The following is a 23,408-nucleotide window of genomic DNA, read 5'->3' as shown; positions in this document are numbered from 1 at the left end:
GGATGGAGCAGGGCTGGGTCAGGGCCTGTGCTCTAGTAGTCTGATTCAAGATCTATCAGCCATTATCATCTGCTAAACTGACCTTCTCTGCCACATTAGCTAGTTCTGGGCCTAGAATAATCCATGTCATGGAATATTGGCAGCTAGGATCTTAGTCTCTCAATATGTAAGACTAATATTTCCCAGCTCTCCCTCATTCTTTTGATCCCCTTAATAGCTCCTCCAATACACACTCATAACTCACCTCTACACTGCCCATCCAGCCTTACCCAGGGCCCCAGACCCATGGTTCTTCACTGCTCCAAATGTTCATGTCAACAGCCCCTCTGTGACCTGGCTCTCAAAGAAATAAGGACTAAAAGTTCAGGCCTAGAGGGATTCCCATTTTGGTACTCCCACTTTGGTACTCTGGCCTTTGGGCACATCCTTTAACCTTCCTCAATCTGTGTCCATTCTATAACTATGCAATCTAAGTGGGAGTCGAAAGAGATAACTGTAAACACTCAGTTCAGGGTCCAGCTTACACTATGCTGAGGCACAGCTCAAAAACTACTTCTATTCATAGAATCTCCCCACACTCCCCAAAAGACACAATCTTGTACACTATAGACTCTTGGTATTCCTCTAGCAGAATTTAGCACATGCCACCTTATTTGCAGGTATGACTCTATCCAACCACAAAGTTTTCCTCTGGTTTATTCCATATGCTGTAAATGGGAGCACTCCTATAACATGTGGCACAATATCTTGCCTGTGGTCTGTATTAATGAATGTGGGTGAATGGAGTCCTTTTCCCCTACTGCTTAAGCAAAGGTCTTGGGAGGAAAGGCTCTATGTGGGGGGGTGACCACCACCCATATTACCTGGGGTCATTTTGATAGCTGTGTTCACTTCACTCCATTTGTGCACCTGGTCAAACTTCCAGTCCAAGATAAAATTCCCATTATCTGTCACCACGGGACCCTAGAAAGTAATTTTCCAAGGATGAAGATACAGGTAGATACAGAGGCACAGAAAAGTGGAAGCAATAACCAAAGACACTTATCCTAACTAACCCACTCCAAGCAGTACTTCCACCTCATGCTTTCTAGAAGGAAGTGCTGTGAAGCAATACCGAGCAAAAGCTTTGAGGTCAGGACTTGAGTGTAGACCTCAGAGGAGCCACTGACTCCTGTGAGCCTCAGATTCCTCAACTGTAGAAAGGGAGCATGCCATACTTCACAAGGCTGCTTAGGTATAAACCACATGGGTAAGCATTTGCCACAGTGAATGCTCACAGTGAGAGTTCAATATTTCTTAGTTTCCAACATGGTATGATATTCTCAGAGCTTCCCATTAAGTGCCAGCAATAATATAAAATGAGACAATGTTATTTCACAATTCAACTAGCAGGGGTCTTCAAACTACGGCCCGCGGGCCACATGCGGCCCGCAGAGGAGTCTGATCCGGCCCGCCAGGTTTTTTGGGCAGTGAGCGCAGCCGAGGTGTTACAGTAGGAATTAGTAGTTCATATAGTCCGGCCCTCCAGCTCTCTGAGGGACCGTGATCTGGCCCCCACTTTGAAAAGTTTGAGGACCCCTGAATTAGGGAGTCCCAACAAAAAGAAGCAGAGATGGGTTCTGAGGTCAAATAGATAGGGGGTAGTTTCAGTTAGTCCAGAATTCCTCAATAGGTTTAGGCACAAGAAAATGTTTAGGACCACAAATGCTGATAGATCACTACAAAGACAAAGAAACTAGGACTCCCCTGCAGACTGGAGAAGGGGTGGGTGCTTAGTTAAGATGTCCATAAAGGCAAGATGCTGAGGATCTTGTCTGGAATAACCCCAGCTATGAAGGAGAACCTCTAAGAATCTCTTCCTGGCCTTTCAGCTAGAAAGGGAGCCTGATCAGATCTCTATGCAACCACTTTGATTAGGACAATGATTTTTAAGTCACAAAAACCAGGAAGAAAACACATCAAAATAAAAATGGCCCAGCTAGCATGGCTCAGTGGTTGAGCATCAACCTATGAACCAGGAGGTCATGGCTCGATTTCAGTCAGGGCACATGCCCAGGTTGCAGGCTCAGTCCCCAGTGGGGAGCATGCAGAACCCTGAAAAACTTTATGCTCCAGGGCAGGGGTCCTCAAACTTTTTAAAGTGGGGGCCAGATCACGGTCCCTCAGAGAGCTGGAGGGCCGGACTATATGAACTACTAATTCCTACTGTAACACCTTGGCTGCGCTCACTGCCCAAAAAACCTGGCGGGCCGGATCAGACTCCTCCGCGGGCCGCATGTGGCCCGCGGGCCGTAGTTTGAAGACCCCTGCTCCAGGGGCTTCCCCAAAGCCCAGTTTGGCAGATGTTAATCAGGGTGGTCCAGGATTCAGGTACAAAGGTCAAATCACCTGAGGAACATCAGCCCCAACAAGAAACAGAAAGAATCATTTCCCCTCTTGTACAGAAGATAACACTGCATTAAGTCTTATCTACAAGTCTGAATATAGGAACTAATAAAGAAGCACTCTACAAATAAAGACATCAACTTAAAGTAAATAAAGGCTTGCTGTCTGGTCAGGCCCAGAGGACCTAATGAAACAGGAGTACACTGAGAGCCTGGGAACACAAGGACTTTCCCATCACTGATGCAGACACAGTACTGAGACCCTGGACTGTCCTCAAGAAACCTCACCACCACTTACCGCCTTGTTGACGGCCATTCGAAGTTCAACCACACCCCCAAACTTCTGAGTCACAGCTCGGCTCACTGGGACATAAGCCATGGGGATGACCTCGATGGGGATTCCCTTGTGCCACTGATCCCCAAGGTTCTTTGAATCTTTCCTGGAAATAGAGTAAAAAACTACAATAAATATAAATAAGCTCAATGGTACATATAACACCAAATTCAAGAATGGTGTTAATTTATATGATGAAATGGCACAGGAGGCAAACAGGGATAATACAGAGGTTTTAAATGCATCTGAAGTAACAGTAACAAAAATGTGGAAATTTAATTATGACTAGCTTTGTGTGGTATACAGGTGTTTATTATTTAGGTTCTTCCCACAACTATATTTCACAAGTAAGTACTTAGAAAAAAAAAAATAACAGCCTCCGCGTAAGTCCTCTCACAGACTCCTTAAAGGAGAACCTGAGAGACAGGTCAGACAATCCACAACAGGAGTCACACGTGACCCTAGAGGAAAACAGTGTGCTGAGTCACTGTCCTTGGGCAGTGCTTGCCTAGCTTCCTCTGAGGCTCCCTAGGAGGATCAAATGAGTGACACATGACATGCTCTGCTGACCAGGGAGACAAGCTACTCCTCCTTCCAAAGGACACTTAAAGAGCAATGTCTCCCTTCAGCATGAAAGCAGATCGTAAAACTCCTCGACACTGCCTAAGTCCCAGGCAGGAGTCTCAAAGTCCCACAGTCCCTCCAGGTCTCTAGTTCATCCTCTGTAAAATGCAGATGAGGCCCAAGTCTGACTTCCTCCTTCGTGGACAGTTCAGAACACTATACCTAAAGTCAGCAATCACGATGAAGTGACTGGCATAGCCCGCCACAATCTTCTCCTGGGTCAGGCAGCCTCTGGAAATGGGAAGAAGAAAATAAACACAGGGCTAAGACAAAAACTTGATTTGAGAACTAGTCAGATACAGAAAATCCAAATTCACTCAATACTGGTACTTAAAGAGAACCCCACTTTTTAATTCTTAAAGGACATGACCCATCCTGCTATGCAATGAATTGAATTGTGTCCCACCCAAATTCTAAAGTTGAATCTCTAACCTGCAGTATGACTGAATTTGGAGGTGGGGCCTCTAAGGAAGTAATTATAGTTAAATGAGATCATATGGGTACAGCCCTGGTCCGGTAAGATGAAAGTCTTAATGACCAGAGAGTTACTTACTCTCTCCCCTCACCATGTGAAGACACAGTGAAAAGTCAGCCACCTTCGGTTAAAGAGCCTTCAAAACTAAGAAATGTCTGTTGTTTCAGCCACCCAGGCAGGCTTGGTGTTTTGTTACAGCAGCCAAAGCTAAGACACGGTCTTTTCACCACATGGACTATGGAAAACCTTAGCTTGTGTCTGGGAGAAACCCAAAAATGAGACAATGGTTCCCAGTTAGACCAGGCCAAATGCCATCTAAGATGCGTATGTGAGGAAATCCCAAGCTTAGGGAAATATCTGAGCATGGGGAGGCGTCTATAGCTTAAGAAAGGTAAGCTTGGAACAATCTGGCTTATAGGCTATTTGACAGTCAGGGTGATGAAACAGTGAAAGCACAATGAGCTTTTAAATAAATTTTGTGTCATTTCAGTCTACTTGATTATAAGAACCAGCAGAACAGGAAATTCTGCAACTCACCCTTCCCTAAACCCCAAATCACCACTTAAGAAACACCTGATGTTTTCTAAATGAATGAAAACTCTGAGTGCTCTTACCTCTGAGTACCCATCACTAAGTACTCAGAGGTAAGAGCAGCTTTAAAGCAAAGATCACACACTGATGCCCACAGATATAATAATCTAGCCCCAGTAACATGCTTGTTTAGCTCGCATAATTTTAAAGCTTGAAATCACAGAAGAATGTGGACACGGAGAACCTATTAGGATGAATAATCTCATTGAATTGGCCCAGGTTCCTAGTCACCAAATTCTGCAACTAATGACCAGAAATGCCAATTCAGCTCTCCAGCCATAGCTCTTGGCATCCTAGTAGAAAGACAAACTCAGGTACATCACAGTGGCAATTTGCTTCTTCTGCAATCCATTTTGCTTTGCTAAGAATTAACCGGCAGATACTCCTTAGCAAGAAAGTCACCACAATACTCACCCACCACCCTTGATGAGATTGAGATCAGCATCTACTTCATCAGCACCATCAATGGCAAGGTCGATCTGTATTGGGAGAAGGGAAGATAGAACAGCCACTATGTCTTTGAAGGGAAAGTTTTGTACCAAAGTTGAGCATGCAATAGCTTTATCAGGCCTCAGCAGCCTTCCCAACTAGCTAGGTACAGTTATCTCCTTTTAACCAATCAAGACCTTAAAGCTCTGAGAGGCTAAACTGTTCTCCTAGAGTCACCGAGAAACAAGCATGAGGCCTGGGAACCACCCCTGGACCCAGCTCTTACACACTCCCTTTTCTCATTGAAGGGCTTCTCTGTGGACAAATTGGAATTATGGGGATCATGCAACCTCAATATGGGTGACATCACCCCAAGTATAGAAACATATATACCAGGTGTGTAATCATCTTGACCATAAGCACACTGTATCTGTGGTATTGAAATGTCATGAAGGGAGATCATAGAAAAAGAGGCTGAGAAATACTGACCCAAAAGTCTCCATACTAGTGTGGCAAACACGGCCATTTCGAGTGGACAAAGAAGACCCATAAAGAGTTATAAAGCTGACACACAGCTGCTGTGATCCAGAATTGGAAATTATCAGAGGTACCGTATGGTCCTGCCAAAGTGCCTTTCTGGGCTTGCCCACTCTTTCATTAGAAAGCTCCACAGCCAATCAGGAGCAAAAATGCAAATAAACCCAACCAAGATGGCTGCAGCCACAGAGAGCAGGAGGGAGGCTTGGGTTTCCCTGGCAATGGAGGAAGCCAAGCTTTCCGCCTGCCCTTGCTGGCCCAGGCCTCCACTCAATGCTACAAAGTTTCAATGATAGAAGATAAATAAACCCCAACAAAAAATGGTGGCATCCACAGAGCTGGAAAGAGCAGGAGGCTTGAGTTGCCTCCTGGAGATGGAGGAAGCCAAGCTTTCCACCTGCCCTGGCCTGCCTTGGCCTCTGCTTAAGGTGACAAAGTTTCAATGATAGAAGATAAATAAATCCCAACAAAAATGGCTGCAGCCACAGATATAGCAGGAAGCTTAACTCCACTCAAGGCTACAAAGTTTCAATTATAGAAGATAAATAAATCTCAGATACCAGGGCCTCCACTTGGGTCGCCAGGGGGAGTGGCCGGCCTGCAAACCACCACAGGTCCCTCACCCAGGCCACCCCACACTCCAAGGGGACCCCCACCCTGATCCAGGACACCCTTCAGGGCAAACCAGCTGGCCATGCACCAGGCCTCTATCCTATCTAATAAAAGAGTAATATGCAGATTGACCATCACTCCAACACACAAGATGGCTACCACAAGATGGCCAGCAGAGGAGGGCCTTTGGGAAGGACCAGGCCTGCAAGGAAGGGTAGTTGGGGGCAATCAAGCCTGTAGGGGAAGGCAGTTAGGGGTGACCAGGCCAGCAGAGGAGGGAAGTTGGGGGCGACCGAGCCTTTAGGAAAGGGCAGTTGGTGGGGGGGGCGGGGGGGGGAAGGCACCCAGGACTGCAAGGGAGAGCAATTGGAGGGGACCAGGCCCGCAGAGGAGGGCAGTTAGGAGTGACCAGGTCTGCAGGGGAGCAGTTAGACATCAATCAGGCTGGCAGGGAAGTGGTTAGAGGGTGATCAGGCTGGCAGACAGAGGCGGTTAGGGGTAATCAGGAAGCCAGGCAAGCGAGCAGTTGGGAGCCAGCAGTCCTGGATTGTGAGAGGGATGTCTGACTACCGGGATCTGGCCTAAACAGGCAGTCGGACATCCCTCAAGGGGTCTCAGATTGGAGAGGGTGCAGGCTGGGCTGAGGGACAACCCCTGCTCCCTGTGCATGAATTTTGTGCACCGGGCCTCTAGTATATTTGTATTTCCCATCACTCCTGGTACTCTGCATGGACAATGTGAGAGTTTGGTTTTTTTAAATAGCAATAGGAAACCTCAGGGTGCAGTTTCAGTTCAAGCTATAGTTGAAAGGTGCTTGGTGCAGCTGCTGGGGCATAAGAGGAAGGCCCACAAAGTTTCAGGCGTAGACCCTTGCTGCCATCTCTTACCAATGTGCCCTTTATTCTAAAGTCATGGCCTGTGTTGCTCCTCCCTGGCCCTGCCTAGTCCCTGGGCCGGGCTTTGCCTGGGCAACTGACTCTCCAGGGCCTGGAAGGTGGCAGCCCTTCCTGTTGGGATGGCAGGCACGTATTCAGGCTAGCCTCCTCTTCTAACAGTATTCAACAGCTAATTCCACCTGTGCCGACTCTGCCCACAGATTTCTCCAAATGAGCCCTTCTGTGGTTCTTACTAAGCCCTCTGAAGCCCATATGCATCATGACAACTAGACCACCACCAAGCTCCAACCACCAGTCTGGTTTTGGACTGTCATAATCCTGCCTGACTCCGCCAATGCAGCCTTGTCCTCTCTCCCTTCCCTCACTACATCAGTGCATTCCACCTCTCGATCCTAATCACCCAGCCAGCCTGGGCACTGTCCACATTACACCCATGTGCCTGCCCAGAATGGCTCCTGCAGTGCCTATCGATCCCTCTCCAGAATGTTCTCTCTGGCTCTTGTCACTTAGCCTTCACAGCTCCACTCACCTTTACCTCTTCCCACAAAACCCTTCTAAGTAGCATCACTCTAAAGCTGGAGGCACCTGATTCATACTGAGGCTCCACTACTTACAAAAAGCATGGGCTTGGGCAAGCAGCTTGCCCTCTCTGTGCCTTTTTCATAGCCTTGGAAAAGGTGGGTACATAATGGTACCCACCATCAAGACTACTGGAGTTTAAATAACTTAGCACGGTACAGCACTAAGCAAAGTATCTGGTATTCAGTAAGGACTCAGTAACTGCTAACTATGAGCATGCTACTCACCTTCTCAACTTCAGCCTCCTGATTGACCAGGTGTGTAATCATCTTGACCATAAGCACACTGTAACCCATTTCCATATGAGCGTGGCACCTCAGACGATCACTTCTCTTCTCCACATTATGGTAAGCCCTATGGGCTCACTATCATACATCTGTCCAAGGACTGAAGGAAGAAGCCCTAGGTGCAATCAGGGCTCATTTAACCCTCTTCATGACACTCAAACTGAGCTCTCAGTTAAACCAAAGAGAAGGTACTAGAAACCAAACACCGCTCTGCTTGTTACCTTAGCCAGGATTAATACTCAAGGTCTCCAGAGAAAAGCTGATATGATGAACTGACCTCTCACCTACCCGGAGCAGATACCCTGACCCATAGACAAGCGACAGCCACAAAAAGGAGCAGAAAGATAGATGTCTCTTACCTCTGGGTGTCGGTCCAGGTCACTGAGTGTTAAGCCATACTGTAGGATCAGCTGACGAGCCTGCAGAGAACAGGGAAAAGCACCCATAATCATTTACTTAGAGCACATGGCAAGGATTTGCAAAATTCTGTTGGATTTCAGTGTCAAACACTGAGTCCTGACCAAGGCACCCTCCCAAATCAAATCCAAACCTGGCTAACCAGGAGACAGGAGATCTAGACCTATGAAATGCAAAGCTAAGCTACTTCATCCTAGAGCTACAAGGCAGCAATCCAGCCCTGAGCTTCTATCCAGTGCCAACTCATAGCTTTCTCAGTGACCTATTTAAGACAATGCCTCTTAAAGCAATGGAGTATTTTTTAAAAACTTTCTAAAATAAGAACCAAATCTATTAAAATATTAGAAAAAATGTTTTAAATTCTTAATAGTGGTGTGGCTCAGTGCTTGAGCATCAACCTATGAACCAGGAGGTCAGGGTTCGATTCCCAGTCAGGACACATCACTAGGTTGCTGTCTCATTCCCCAGTAGGGGGCATGCAGAAGGCAACTGATAAGTAATTCTCATCATTGGTGTTTCTCTATCTCTCACTCTTCCTTCATCTCTAAAATTAATAAAAATATGTTTACAAATAAATAAATACCCTGTTTCCCCGAAAATAAGACAGTGTCTTATATTAATTTTTTCTCCCAAAGATGCGCTAGGTCTTATTTTCAGGGTATGTCTTATTTTTCCATGAAGAAGAATATGGTACACATTTATTGTTAAATGGAAATAAAGGAAATTTATTACCTGTATATGGTATGGTAGTATGGTAGTTGTCAACACAAACCAGACAAACTGAATCCTACAGTATCAAGAATTTACTCATTTATTCAATGACAATCATGTCATCATCTTCTGGAACATCATCATAACAATCCAATTCCTGAATTTCCTGGTGAATTTCTTGTGACTCCATTTCTTTCAGAATCAGTGGACCAAATCTCTCATGTTTAGCAATAGCATTCTGAGACAGAGCCTTGAGGGGCCTTATTTTCGGGGGATGCCTTATATTTCACTCAGTAGGAAACCTGTAAGTAGGTCTTATTTTCGGAGGATGTCTTATTTTCGGGGAAACACGGTAAAATAAAAATGAAAAACAAAAATCGAACAATGTGGAAAAGAGACTGAAGATGACTAAAAATTGATATGGACTGATTTCCAGGCCATACTATTGAGTAAAAATAAGCAAAGAACATATCCTCGGAAGAGTGCATAAAGGAAGGACTTCTGAAATTGCTAAGTGGCTCAGCAAATTGAGAGGCCAGCCTGAGAGAGACAGGATGTTTGTGGGGAAAATCAGCACCACTGACTTTTTAGACATGCCTGTGGTTAGCCTTTAAGAGGCTGACAGAGAGTGGCCGCGACCACACGGCCCTGTGCGGGACTCACAGATGGAATAACTGCACGTGAACATCGACCACCCAAGTCTAGGAGGACTCACGTTCACATCATTTCTCACAAACCTGCAAACAAACCAAAGGACGGAAAGTTCCTTTCAAAGGCATGCCTTGAAATATTTTCTGCTTAAAGTGAAAAGCACCTGAGATTAAGAATCAGGTCTAGGTTTTAATCTTAAATAAACCAACTATGTAACCCCTGGCAAACTTTCTCATCTATAAAAAGATGGGGATGCATGAAATGACCAACATAAATCTTCACATCCAAAATTTAAGAATAAAATACAAAGACCCTGGAATTTGCAATGTGTGGATTTTATTTGGATCCTGGTTCAAACTATAAAAAAAATATTGATAAAGATAAGACAAGAGGGGAATTTTGAAAGCTGGATTTATATTTGATGCTATTAAAGATTACTGTTACATTTTTAAAGTATTGTGGAGATGTTTATAAGCCTCCCTAGTTTTCAGACAGACATAATGAAATATATACAATGAATTGACACTATGACTGAGATGTTTCAAAATAGTCAAGGTGGAGGAGAATGGAGTACAGATGAAAATAAATTGGCCACGAACTGATAATTGTTCAAACTGGGTAATGGGTATATGGAAATTCATTATATTGTTCTTTAGCCTTTCTGAAGTTTGAAGTTTTCCATAATAAAAGGCAAAAATAAAATGCTGACTGAAAAAAAAAAATGAAAGTTTAAAAAAACAAGATAAATTTTTAAAAATATATACTTATTGATTTCAGAGAGGAAGAAAAAGGGAGAGAGAGAGATGGAAACATCAATGATGAGAGAAAATAATTGATCGGCTGCTGCCTGCACGTCCCTCACTGAGGAGAGAGCCCGAAACCCAGGCATGTGCCCTTGCCTGGAATCCAAACCAAGACCCTTCAGTTTGCAGGCTGATGCTCTATCCAACCAAACCAGATAGGGCAATTTTATTCGAATTAGAGAGAAACATATATTGACAGGAGAAAACAATAATAAAAATGATATTCCTTAATTATTTCCAAGTACCTAGATTTCTCCAAAGTAGTACTGGAGAAATCCTAGTTCCAGAACTCAAGACTATAAACACAAATTACAGCAGGGAGGGTAGGGAGATATGGGGGAGATAAGAAATCTTGTATGCATGCATATAAGCATAACCAATGGACGAAAAACTCTGGGGAGGGAGGGCATGTATGGGAGTGTGTGTGTGTGGGGGGGGTGGTAAGGTATGTACACATATAATACCTTAATAAAAAAAAAATAGAAAGAAAAAAAAAGAAACTTAAAAAAAAAAAGACTATAAACATATTGGGAATACCTCGAAGGCAGCCTCCAAGATGACCCCCAATTACTCCCTCTTGGTATTCATGCCATTGGGTAATTCCTTCCCACAATGTCTCAGGGCTGGTCTGTGTGACCAATGCCACATGGCATGACACTGCTGAGGCAAGTTTATACAGAGTGTTATAGTGGGGTAGGCAAAGGAGGCTTGGGGTGTGACATGCTGAAGCCTCCTCTTCTCCTTCGCTCCCTCCTTTCTTCCCTCTCTTATAACACACTCTATGTCCTTAAGACACTGAGACAGCCTGAGCACAGGCCTTCTACCCAACAGCCTATGAAGAACTGAGGCCTGCAAACCCCTATGTGACTGAGCCTGGAAGCAGATCCTTCAACCATGTTGAGTCTTGAGAGGACTGCAACCCTGACCAACAGCTCGGATGCAACCTTACGAGAGATCTGAAGCCAGAACCATCCAGATTCCACCCAACCAAATCATCTAGATAATAATAAATGTTGTTTGAAACTGCTAAGTTTGGGGGTATTTGTGCCATGGCAACAAGTACTTATTACAGTGTTAGAAAATTGACAAAAACTGCAAATAGTTCAGGTAATAATTTATCATGCAAATAAAAATGTGATATACTATGATTTCCTATTAACTTTATATACTTTAGAAACAGTACCAAACTATATTCAAATACATTTCATGAAAAATGGATGCAAGAAAAATGTTCTATCACGATTCCTAGGGGAAGAGTCCCGTGTAAATATATCATTTTATTTAACTTTTCTTAAGTTCAAAGCTCTACTTGACTGTGGTACTATTTGATGAAGATGTCCTGTCTGTCCATCTAGGCTGCAGCAGAGTAGAAAGAACACATTTCAAACACCTGTTACCCTTCAGCAGTTGGCGCCACATTGAGCCAACAGCTGAGTGAATAACTGATCCTTGTGAATTCAATCCAAAAGGAGTTATTTAGTGTAAGCCCGGGGAGGTCACACAGTGATAAGTTAAGAACAGACCAAGGACCAGAATTTCTGTCATCTGTTCCTGTCCTGTGTAGGAACTAAGAATGGGTTAGAAGAGAAGGGAAATGGTGAGAATAGAAGGAAAAAAGGAGGACAACCCTGCTTATAAATGGATGAAGTTATTTTACAAAGTAAAATGCTACTAATAATGCTATAAACAGTAGCAACTTAAAAGGAGTCTTTGTGCTCTTGTCATTCCTCCTCTGCCTAAAATGCCCTGCCCTCTCCCAGACTCCAGCACTCATTTTCAATTCAAAGACCAGCCTTTCTAGGAAGCCTTCCCCAAACCCCTGGCAAAGAGTAGGCTCTTTCCTGCTCCTAAAAGACACATCTCTACTTTTTTCTCTACTATATATTTGTGACAAATGACACACACAAATTCAACCAACAACACTTGCAGAGTGCCTAAGAGCCAGGCACAACACTAGGATTATGGAGATAGCAAATAACACCTTGCATACACAGGGAGTCCCATATCCCTGATAAAAATATATACACCCTCAATAATCACTATGTTCAACTAACTCTGCTCCCTCACCATCCCAGCACTAGTCACCCACTCACTCCCACACCGGTCCAGAATCCAGCACATCAGGGATAGGAAGTAAGTGCTATCCATGCTGTGTAGCTGGGAGGCCTGAAACTAACACCCCTGCCCCACACCTACTGTATTTCCCCAGATAATAAGCAATATATGAGCATAGAATCTGTACTTTTTGTAAACAGTGTGCACCCCATTCACATATGGAAGACCCTTACTAGGACCTCAGATTCCCTGGGCTGGAAGCCTCTGAGCTTGCTCCCATCAGCAAATCCTCCAACCCTCCCTTCTCCCATCTCTGCTAGAGGCCCATGTGAGTACCCTACACACACAGAGAAGTCATGCTCACAAATGATCTGAGTGTTAGGGATGGAACTATGCTCCCCCAAGAAAGATATGTTGTCATTCTAGCCACCAATACCTCCGTGTAACTTATTTGGAGAGAGGGTTCTTATATTAGGGGCAAAAATAGAATATTGGGGACTGGTTATGGTTATGGGAAATACTAATCATACTGTTAACCATGACTGCCTATATCTGGTTAAAGAAAGGATATTTTAACGAGGCTATGGCTATGGAAGTTGTATGCCTCCAGGACCTTGGGAGTCAACCTTGGAATGGAGTCCATTCTCATTCAAGAACTGCCTATTATCATGGAAAGATTGACAACCTTGTTGCCCAAACAATAGAGTCCCATTCCAGCCTTCATAGCCTGCTTCCCCACGCCTGTAATCCAAACTTCCCTGAAGATCACGTGGAGAAGTAATCCCTACTTCTCCAGTGATCTTTGTCCTCTCCTATATAAGCAGCTGGCTTATGGGGGGGGGGGGGGGGGGTGTGTGTTACAGGGAAGATTTTTGTGGATGACCTGCTGCTCTCCCTTACTGCCACCAGTACTGGAATAAACACTCATATATGATTCAACCCTGCCTCTGCTTAAATGGCTCAAGTAGTGACAGGAAGCATGGACCCATTGATTGTCTGGTTATATAATCTGGCAACCACGAAGGAACCTATTCGAGATTCCTCTAGGGTGAGTACCAGGGACCTCACTTGCTGCCTGGACTGGGAGTTCCTGGGGCTGAGGCCTGGACTCTTATTTGCAGCGCTACCAGGAATTTTCCTGTTCAGAGTCCCAGCCACAGACTCAGCAATCCCCGTCTCTTCTGAGACTTAAGTTGAATCAAGGGTTTTTGTAGAAGGAATCAAGCATTTCATATGGCATGAGAAGCACTTGCTGCCTCTCATCTGGGCTTCCTTGTAAGGAAGCATGCACTGTGTATTGCAGTACTGTGTACTGCATGGGAGACATTTCACTACCTCTTGTCTGGGAGCGCCTGATCAGCTCGGGTGGCAAGGGACCTCCAGCGTGGTCTCCAAGCCCTTAGTCTGATCCACTCTGGGACAAGAGACATTGCTCTGCTTCGGTCAGTTTTAAATGCAGGCATTTGTCTGCCTTTCATACCATGTCCCCACGTTTTTGACAAAGTTAATGAACATTCCTCACACATCACAAGACGGGGACAGTAGAAAGCCCATGGCAGTAAGTACTAACCAAGGAGAGGTTTCTGTGGCTGGACAGACAAGGAGCATGGTGTGAAGTTCTTGTTTGTTGGTTGTGCACACCTATAAATATTGTACATAGAGTGTCTCTGTTGATTGTTGTTTTGTGTCTCTTTGTGTCTGGTTTACTTTGTTTAAAGATGGGGCACAGGAATTAACAAATTAGACACAGCTGAGGAGACAATTATCAACAAGGAAAGGTCGCCTGGAGAACGCTGTCTTATGTATTGTATATTCATGTGGTTCCTTTTGTGTCATGTTGTATTCTGTGCTCTTTGGTCAGCACCTCCACAAGGGTTGGCATGGCTTGGTAGAGAGCAAGCTACATAAGACACATGATTTCAGTAAATACACTCTCCTGCTCCCGGCCCTCTCACAGGGAACAGCCTGGTGCACACCCCACAGCCACACCGCCCTGTGCTCAGGGACCCGGAAGGTTCAGCAGAATGGAAAGCAGGCCCACCTGGAAGGACGTGGGAACACAGACGAGGTTCAGGTTCTCCTGCTTCACTCGTTCAGCTGTGGAGAGAGAAACCATGGCGGTGGGTCTTCACTCTCTCACTTCACTTTTCTTGTCTTGGACACGTTTGCTCAAATCCAACTGAAAAGTAAAGTCTGCCTTTCATACCATGCCCCCCTTTTTGACAAAGTTGGTGAACATACATCCCACATCACAAGACAGGACAGTAGAAAGCCTAAGGCAGTAGTAAGTACTAACTGTGGAAGAGCAACGCCAGTGTCTGCTATTATGTGCCTGGCAATAGTCAAGGAACTGTGTGTGCCTGTGAACTCTTTTAATCCTGAAGGTCAGTTATAACCCAAAGGAAAAGGTACAATTATTACCTCCATTTTACAGAAGAGGAAACTAAAGCAGAGGTAGTTACACAGCTAACAAGGGGCAGAACTGGAATATGACCCCTGGCAGTCTAGCTTCAGTTAAAATCTTCCCTATACTGCCTTTTACATTTAATACAAAAATATATAATCATTTGTAGCCCCAGTGGGTTGTTAGAGTGGGTTCATTCATGCATTTGGGGTTTCTACCTTTCAGGAAAACTTGATTTTTTTAAAAAGGTCTTAAAAAAAACACTGCCTTGTTAAAGCTTACGTTTTTTTCATTACTGGGTTGCATATTGTGAGGTTGAGATGTCACTATTACAAAACCCACAGTTAATTCTTGAACTTAAAATTCTCCCCTCACGCCGGGACCGGTTTAGCTCAATGGATAGAGCGTCGGCTTGGGGACTGAAGGGACCCGGGTTCAATTCCGGTCAAGGGCATGTACCTTGGTTGCGGGCATATCCCCAGTAGGGGGTGTGCAAGAGGCAACTGATCGATGACTCTCTCTCATCGATGTTTCTAACTCTCTATCTCTCTCCCTTCCTCTCTGTACAAAATCAATAAAATATATTTTAAAAATAAATAAATAAAAAATAAAATTCTCCCCTCACTCAGTGCTAAGGCCCCTGTTCGGCCCATGAGGCGCTTCCAGAAGCCAACACACCAGCACCACGGCCACTCCTTAAAGACCGGGTGGTGCTGGACTTTGTCTCCTGAGCACTTTGCCCTGGAACTAGAAGAGGCCAGCACTCTAGCAAGCCTCTCCTCTGGGCTTTGTTCTTACAAACAAAAGCAGGCAGTAAAGCCTGTGGAGCAGCCACAGGGGCTGGGAATTCCTGCGCCTTCCTAAGCACAGAGACACCCTAATCAGAAAAGCCAGCACCGGCGGGAACCAGGCAGCAACTGCAGGGACCTCAAATTCACTTCAGGTCAAGCCTGCACTGACCTTGATTTGTTTGCCTGAGATTGTCTGAGGGTCAGAAAGCTTGCCTCAGCTCAGGGTCCCTGAGACCAAGCGCACACGAGCTTTAATGAGGATTACACACACACACACACACACACACACATTAATGAGAATAAAATTCTTTTGAGATCTCACTCTAAGTGTGTTCCTCCCCTCCAGCTGGGTAAGCTGGGGCAACCCCCAGAGATGGCTGAAGAGACCCAAGAATCTCTCTCAGGGAAAAGCAGGAACACATAAGCTGACAGACAAGCAGCTCCAATGCTGGAGCCATACCCAGCAGGTGTTTTCTATGCCCCAATCCTGCTCCCCGCTTCTACCACCCATAGCGTCCATTACTGACAAAACATACAGGAAACAGCCCAAGGACATACCTATTCGCTGCACAGCATGGACAATTGTAGAACCACTTCCAATTCCCAGCACTTGGTTATTCTGACAAAAAAAAAAAAAAGGAGGAAAAAAACAAAACTTATTAATACCATCTTTTATTCCCTCTCCAGCCTGCTTGCTTCCTAGAGCAATAAATTATGAACAGTAATTCATTAACGAGATTACAGGCAAGCACTGTGCTCATTTTACAGGAACATCAACTGGTCTTTATTACAGTGCCCGGGGGCAGTTCATCAGCCGAGCCCTTCTCCTTTCATCTGACACTGACATCACCATCTCCTCCTGAGGAAAGACATACTGGGCAAGTTTACAAATGTCAAGAGTTGATTTGAGCAAAATCTGGTTCAAATTGGGCAGCATCCAATCTAGCAGACAGAGAGGAGGCTCCAGGACTGTCCAAAATGAAAGACTTTCACACACTTCCCTCTAAGAAGACTTTCACAGACTTCCCTAAGGGATGGCAGTGTCTGTCCGGCTGTCTGACTGGATTACGATTCCATTTCTGGGAGAGCCAAAACTGTCATTAAGTCTTGGTTTGGTGACGTGGGGCTTAGCATATGTGACTCCATTTTGGGCCTGTTAACCCTCCCTACATCCGGTCAGACAAAAGACTTGGCTCACTTTCCACATAGAATAACTGAAGTTGTCCTAATAGTGGCCAGCAGATGAGCACTGAAATAACCCTGACCAACCCCTGGGCCAGGTGATCAGAAAGGAAAAGCTCTGGGCATTAATAAGTCAAGGTTTATGGCTTCAGTGCCTTTTCAGATGAGCTTAAGATCTAGAAGGCAGGGGATTGACCACAGATACCTCACTTTGGTAGCATCACAGGGAACCAGAGGGGCATATCCAGCCCACAATCTAGAGATCCCCCAGAGTTGACAGAAGAGGAAAGAGTCTGAAGTAACCTCAAAACAGCAAATTGTATCAGTTTCTGTCCAGGTGATGCAATCCTGCCTCAGAGAATCTGCAAAGATGGCAGGCTTAATTAGGTACATGAGAAAAAGTCTTCATCTGCAATAGGAAGGTCTTGTAAAGATATAGAACACTTCCTGAGTGCAAAGGACAAAAAACAGCCATCACACTTCTGAGCCTTCCTCCTTAACAAAGGGGAAGGTGCCTAGGAGCAGGGGCAGAGCTGGGGCCCAGCAGAGGACAGTTAAACCACAAACAGCACTAGGTCAGGGCACAAACACTCAGGAACTAATATGGAGCTCAATTCCTCAGCAATTTCCTGGGAGCAATCTGCCAGTCTAAGGCAAAATGTCTCAATTGTATTTCAGGTCCACGCCCAGAAAAGCAGCAAAACCAAACAAGTGACGCTACAGCTCACTTCGGGACCAGCAGCATTGAATGATGACCCCCTACCCTGGCACCAACCAATCAATCAGTGGAGACCCCTCCTTGTGGTTCTTGGTTTCTCCACAAGAAATGGAGAGAATACCCCACAGACATATCCAGACAGATTTTATCAAGCTTATGCTGGAGCTCAAAGGAGGCAGCACAGAGGAAAGGAAGGTCCTCTGAACAGGCTCAGGGGCTGGCTTTGCTTGATTATTTTTATAAGCTGGGGACAAATGGGGGATCTTTTTGAAAAAGGCCAGCTTGCAGAATTTTCCATTCCAAGCTTGGGTGACTTCCCAACAAGGGTAGCTATAATCCCATAAACTGGCAGATTTGAGCTCAGGGTGGCTATCTCCAAGTTCTCCATCCATCCAGATGTGGAGATGGTTACCACATGGAACACCAATAGAATACCAGTGGACTATGAATTGGATCTACACCCCCAGATTCAACCCACCAACAATTCCACAACCTCCATATTTATGTCCACACTTCACAAGATTCATTGAACATTAACTAGGAAGGCCCCACTATACCAACACTGCATGAAGATAAGAAACGTAACCTTTTTGGGACTGGGAGACACAAACACAGAGATGACCAGAACATAAGACTCCTAAGAGATATTGTATAAAGTGCTACAAAATCAAAGACAATATGCACTCCCCCCTTATGAGGCGAAGGAAAAACTGAAAGGAAGAAATGGCATTTGCAGCAAATCCTGAAGGACGTACATGATTTTAACATAAAGGCAGAGTGCTGGAAGCCATCCCTTGCCTATACTATCATGAGAATATACCAAGGAACACTGAAGGCAGAAAGACCTTGGGCAGACTCTAAGCACCTGGTTCCCTAAGCACGGAGAATGTTGAGATAGTGGTAGCTCAAGGCAATTCCCTAACCTGATAATCCTTTTGTCTATGGATCCTTCCCACCATGCTGAGTACTTAAGCTTACAATAGATTCTCCAGTGTGTTACAGGTCAGGAAGAAGCCCCGCAAGGACCACTGTGACAAGAGCAGAAGAGAGCTTCAGAGGATAATGCTGGGAAGCTGATAGAGGGGAGAAGATAAAGGCAACCACTAACATCTGGCCCTGGGGAAAGTCTAAATGGGGCTGGTAGATCAAGGGAAAAGGTCAGCTCTAAGAACAACCCAAAAGTGGAACCAATAGGACTTAGCATATAAACTACCCTGATAATCTTACACAGTGAATAAAGGAATCCAAGTCACAAAATAGAGGACAAGATGGCCTTAGATGGAGTAAAAGATACCCACTGGAGAGAGCAATAAAGTACATGACAATTAAGTACATGGATATGCTCAGTAAATGTTATTTGAATTAGTTATCCCACTTGCAAAGGATCCAAGACCAGACTCTTCTCCTTCGAGTTCTAACCCACTTCTGATAACCATACCAACTGACACTGCTGGACACTTAATAAATACCTGGTAAACAAAGGAAAGAATAAATCACCATTAAACAGCAGAAAATACAGAATTCAAGTAGTGTTGGAATCTCAGGAAACAATGCTGGTAGGAAAGTGGGTGCCACTGGCATTGGGTGAGGTGCCCCCCAAAGGCAGTGGAGATCTCCACAGAATTACCTGGCAACTTTTGGAATAATATAGCTGGAATCCAGTGTTTGGGGGCTTTAGCCTGAGGTGAGGGCTTACAAATTTTATTTAAGCAAATACATAATTATAAAACAAAGGTCAGGAAGACATGCACCACCAAATATTAATGCAAACAGGTTAACAGGAAAATTAAGGTACGGGGCTTTTCTAAGTGTATTGATTTCTTTTTATTTACCTGTCCATTAGCTATTCACTTTATCCAGGCATTTTGAAATCTCAGCTTATTGTCCCAATTTTGCAGCTGAGGCACTGAATCCCAAAAGTAGAGCCAAAATACACATTTTACATTAACTCTGTGAATTACCATAGAAAACCCTATTGCTAACCAGACTTGTAACAAGTGACTCCAGGGCAGGGCAGCGAGGACCTGGTGGAAGGGTGCTACCTCACAGGACTCACTAGGTTTTGGATGATCCTTGGCCATTCCTTCTACAGAACATGCTGAGCCAGCTTACTGCACTTAGACAGGCTGTGTGGGGATCAAACATCATCTATGTGCAAAATAACTTTGTAAGTTAATGTATTCTCAAGCACTAGTATTAGAAGATAATACCATTTTTTAAGTAGAAAAGACAAAAAGCCAATAAAGTCTAAGAAACTCCACCTAAGGAAAAAGATACTCCACCTGGCTACCCAAATATTTTAATTAAGATAATTAACTTGGTAAGCAACAACAAATTCACTCGGGTTAAAAGACTCCACTAACAGCAAGAATCACACCCGCTTAACAAACAAGTGGGGCCAGGACCTCACCACTAACAGTTTAACATCTCGGAACAGCATCCTCCAGGCTTGCAGTGTCCACCCCGCCCCGTCGAAGGGGCGTTCAGCGATCAGGTCTTTCGCTCACACTCTGTCCCTCCAACCCCCTGGCGAGTACTCTCGGGAGCGGACGCGCCAAGCTAAAGCCTACTTGGAGTCAAGTGCCAAGGCAATTTTCAAGCCAGTTCTCCACCGGCTTTCCAGGAATGTGAAGAGAGGACCTGTCCGCAGCCCGGAACTCATCAGTTTCCCTTTGTTGGTAAGGAAACCAGAGGGCAAGTCTCTTCCAGCCCCACTCAACATGACACCACCGGGGCTCCGCTTTGCAAACCTGTTGTCGGGCCACACAGAGTCTTTGGGAAGCTCGCCCCCCGCAGACCCCACATCAAAACGGCCGTTAAGGAGCAGGGAAGTAACCCGGGCAAGGCGCGCCCTCTCCCTGCTCCGGCAGCCCACGCCCTTCCAGGAACAAGGGCGTCCCAGCGGAGCCCACCAGGAGCCCAGCCCGCAGCCCGGGCTGCTCACCCTCACGTGATTCTCCACTGCCGCGTGGCCCGCAAGCTTCTTGGCCTCCTCCGCCTTGGACATCGTGGAGGGGGCTGGGAAGGCACTGCTGGCTTCCTTGACGTTGGGGCTTGTCTGGCCCGCGCCGCCGGTACCGGAATGAGCGCACACCGGCGGCTGCACAAGGGAGCCCGGGGCACCCCACCTGTTCCCGCCTCCTCCAGAGGCCGCGCCCCCGGCCCGTCCTGGCAGCGGGGCCAGGACCCGCCCGTAGAGGGTGCTGAAGGGCCCAGGACGCTGCATCCCGAAGCCTAGCTCCAGCCACAGCCACGGTCCCGCCCCAGGTTCTTCCGGAAGTCTAGTCGTCACGCGCATGTACGGCGCCCGCGCGGAGCTTCCTGGGAAATGTAGTTCTGTGGCTTTCGAAGTCCTGAGCTGCGCCTCAGCCTGGACTACCAGTCCCACAATGCTCCTCCAAGGGCACGCAAATCCCGGCTACCGGTTTGGCCAGTGTGGCGGGAATAACCGGTTTCTTAGGGGTTTTTCTGTCCTCTTGTGTTTCTGAGGAGGGGGTGTTCCACCTGACCTGTTGTTCTTCCCAGCAGTGACAGTGTGGCTGTGGACGAGACCTTAGGGCAGAGAGTCGCTCTTATGGAGACGTCCGCTTGAAAGTGTTTTCTCTAGCCTCAGTCCCAAGAGAAACGCGCACGGGACCCCCGCGCCCTTTGAATCTCCCTAGACCTGCGGAGGCCCAAGAATAACAAGTTAAGGTCTCCTTGCCCTAAACATTGTCCTGAACTCTGCGGTCCTGGATGGCCTGCTTCCTCCGGATGGAGCCTTGTCCTGCACCGAGTGTACCCTGCAGAGACCCTGCAGTTCTTAAATACAAGGACTTTCACTGAACATAAAAGCTTTCTCTTCTCTCTGTAAGGTGTCCTCCTGTAGGGAATAGTAAGGACGGGAAATTTTTATTGTCCCTGTTTTACAGGCAAGGAAGTTAATGCTAATAATCCCAGCCACACCTACTACTTGGGAGGTCCTTACAAAGCCTGTGTGCTTCTCACCCATGTTGGTGGAATTCCCTGTCTGCCCACGAAGTCATCTTGAAACTCTCTGGGCCTTCTCCCTCTTCTGTGTACAAAGCTCCAGTATGGGCCGATGTATTCACCCTCATCACAGATTCTCTTTGCTGTGTCCACTGAGGTTGTCAGTCCCTTGACCTCTCCATTTAGTCTGAGAAGGAAAAGTTATTTGAGGTGATATTTGGATCCTAGGTTTTAGACAGAATTTGGAAATTAGCACCAAGTTCTGGTTAAGATGCAAAACAAAATATTTGAGACTCCCACTATTGTTGGTCTCTGCACCTTTGAAGACTACCTGAGTCAATTTTTTTTTAATTTTTATTTATTTATTTAATATATTTTATTGATTTTTTTTACAGAGAGGAATAGAGAGTTAGAAACATCGTTGAGAGAGAATCATCGAACAGCTGCCTCTTGCACAACCCCTATTGGAGATGTGCCCACAACCAAGGTACATGCCCTTGACCGGAATCGAACCCGGGACCTTTCAACAGACTGACTCTATCCACTGAGCCAAACCGGTTTCAGCTACTTGAGTCAAATTTATGACCACTTCTGCATCCCTTGGGGGGGGGGGGGGGGGCAGTCTTTTCTCCCATTCTGGCTCCTCAGTACTGACTACCCGCAGGTTGAAGCAACTCTTAGTAGCCAATATCTACTTTACTCCTCTAGCCTCAGAGCATTTTCACTTGGGTTTCTCACCACATTAAATGCTCTGCCCATCTGCACTGCCAGCTTTATCCAGCTGAAATGCCACCTCCTCAGTCTTCCTGATCACCTAGTCTAAACTAGGTTCCCATCCACTCATCCTCTACCACTTTATCTATTGTTCATTTTCATCATAGACCTCTCAAGTATTTATTTACTTACCCTTGCACTTGTTTTTCATCTATCTTCTCTAGAAAATAATATTTTTGAGAAGAGGGACTTTACCCCTACAGCAACCTCCATGTGTCTGTCATATAGATGGTCCACAACAAACACCTAGAGCAGGATTGGATAACAGATTTGGTGCCTCAACCTCACAGTCCAACTTCAGCCAGACAAAATTTCAGTCTCTGTCCACTTAATCATTCTCCTTAGGTTTGCCAGTGATCTTCAGTGACTCATGAAATCCTACTGGCAACACTTGGGGCTGAAAAGTATACCAACCCTTCAAATGATATGTTACTGTGTTCCTGTGACACTTCTGCTTTGTATATCCTATATAATAAAAGCCCAGTGACTGAAATGGCAAAATGACCCAAGACCAGAAAGACCATGGCCCCTCACCCCGGCCGGCCCCACACACCAGTGCGGACCCCCATCCATGCACCAGGTCTCTATCCTATATTGCAAAAGGGTAATATGCAAATTGACCCTAATGGCAGAATGACCGCTCGACCAGTCACTATGAGGCACACTGACCACCTCTCAGGCACAGATTGCCCAATGGCAAACTGGAAAGTGGGGTGGGGGAAGGGGATGCTGACAAGCAAGCGGGAACAGCCAACCTCTCAGTCCTTTTCCTGGCCACCAGGCTCCAATCACCAATAGCAAATGGGAAACGGGGTGGGTGGCGGCGGCGGGATGGGCCAGCTGTGGGCAGCTGGGGAAAATGGCCCTGATCACAGGCCAGGCTTAGGGACCATATCTGTGCATGAATTTTGTGCACTGGGCTTCTAGTTTATTTATAATCATGCCAAACACCATGCCAAATGCTTTTAAGATGCTATCACACTTAATCCTCCAAGAAGTGGGTATTATTATCCCCATTACACAGATGAGGCATGACAGAAGTCCTCACTTAAGGTCCCACTGCTCATAAGTGAAGCTGAGATGCAAACCTTCAGTGACTCCAGGACCAAACTTTGATCTCATAGAATCACCCAGATGGAGATTTATTAATTGCCCCAATACCACCACCAATATAGCCCTAAACTT

The 23,408-nt window shown here is 45.7% G+C and overlaps 1 protein-coding gene across 1 annotated transcript in view; it reads right to left on the bottom strand.

Annotated features, from left to right (window-relative positions):
• The window catches only part of RPIA (ribose 5-phosphate isomerase A), a 28,913-nt gene extending 8,162 nt beyond the window's left edge, over positions 1–20,751 (bottom strand). Inside the window, exons 1-8 of the mRNA XM_084872512.1 lie at positions 20,425–20,751; positions 16,139–16,199; positions 14,427–14,482; positions 8,108–8,167; positions 4,823–4,887; positions 3,505–3,573; positions 2,683–2,824; positions 864–963 (exon numbers count right to left, since the gene is read on the bottom strand). Coding sequence (XP_084728638.1) covers positions 864–963; positions 2,683–2,824; positions 3,505–3,573; positions 4,823–4,887; positions 8,108–8,167; positions 14,427–14,482; positions 16,139–16,199; positions 20,425–20,706 — 835 coding nt within the window. The 5' untranslated portion in view covers positions 20,707–20,751. The remainder of the gene's footprint in view (positions 1–863; positions 964–2,682; positions 2,825–3,504; positions 3,574–4,822; positions 4,888–8,107; positions 8,168–14,426; positions 14,483–16,138; positions 16,200–20,424) is intronic.
• Between the last annotated feature and the right edge of the window lie 2,657 nt (positions 20,752–23,408).

Source organism: Pipistrellus hanaki (genome assembly GCF_964339955.1).
Source record: "Pipistrellus hanaki genome assembly, chromosome: 2".
NCBI classification, from domain to species: Eukaryota; Metazoa; Chordata; class Mammalia; order Chiroptera; family Vespertilionidae; genus Pipistrellus; species Pipistrellus hanaki.
The sequence above is the reverse complement of the archived record's forward strand: the minus strand, read 5'-3'. Positions and strand labels throughout refer to the sequence as shown.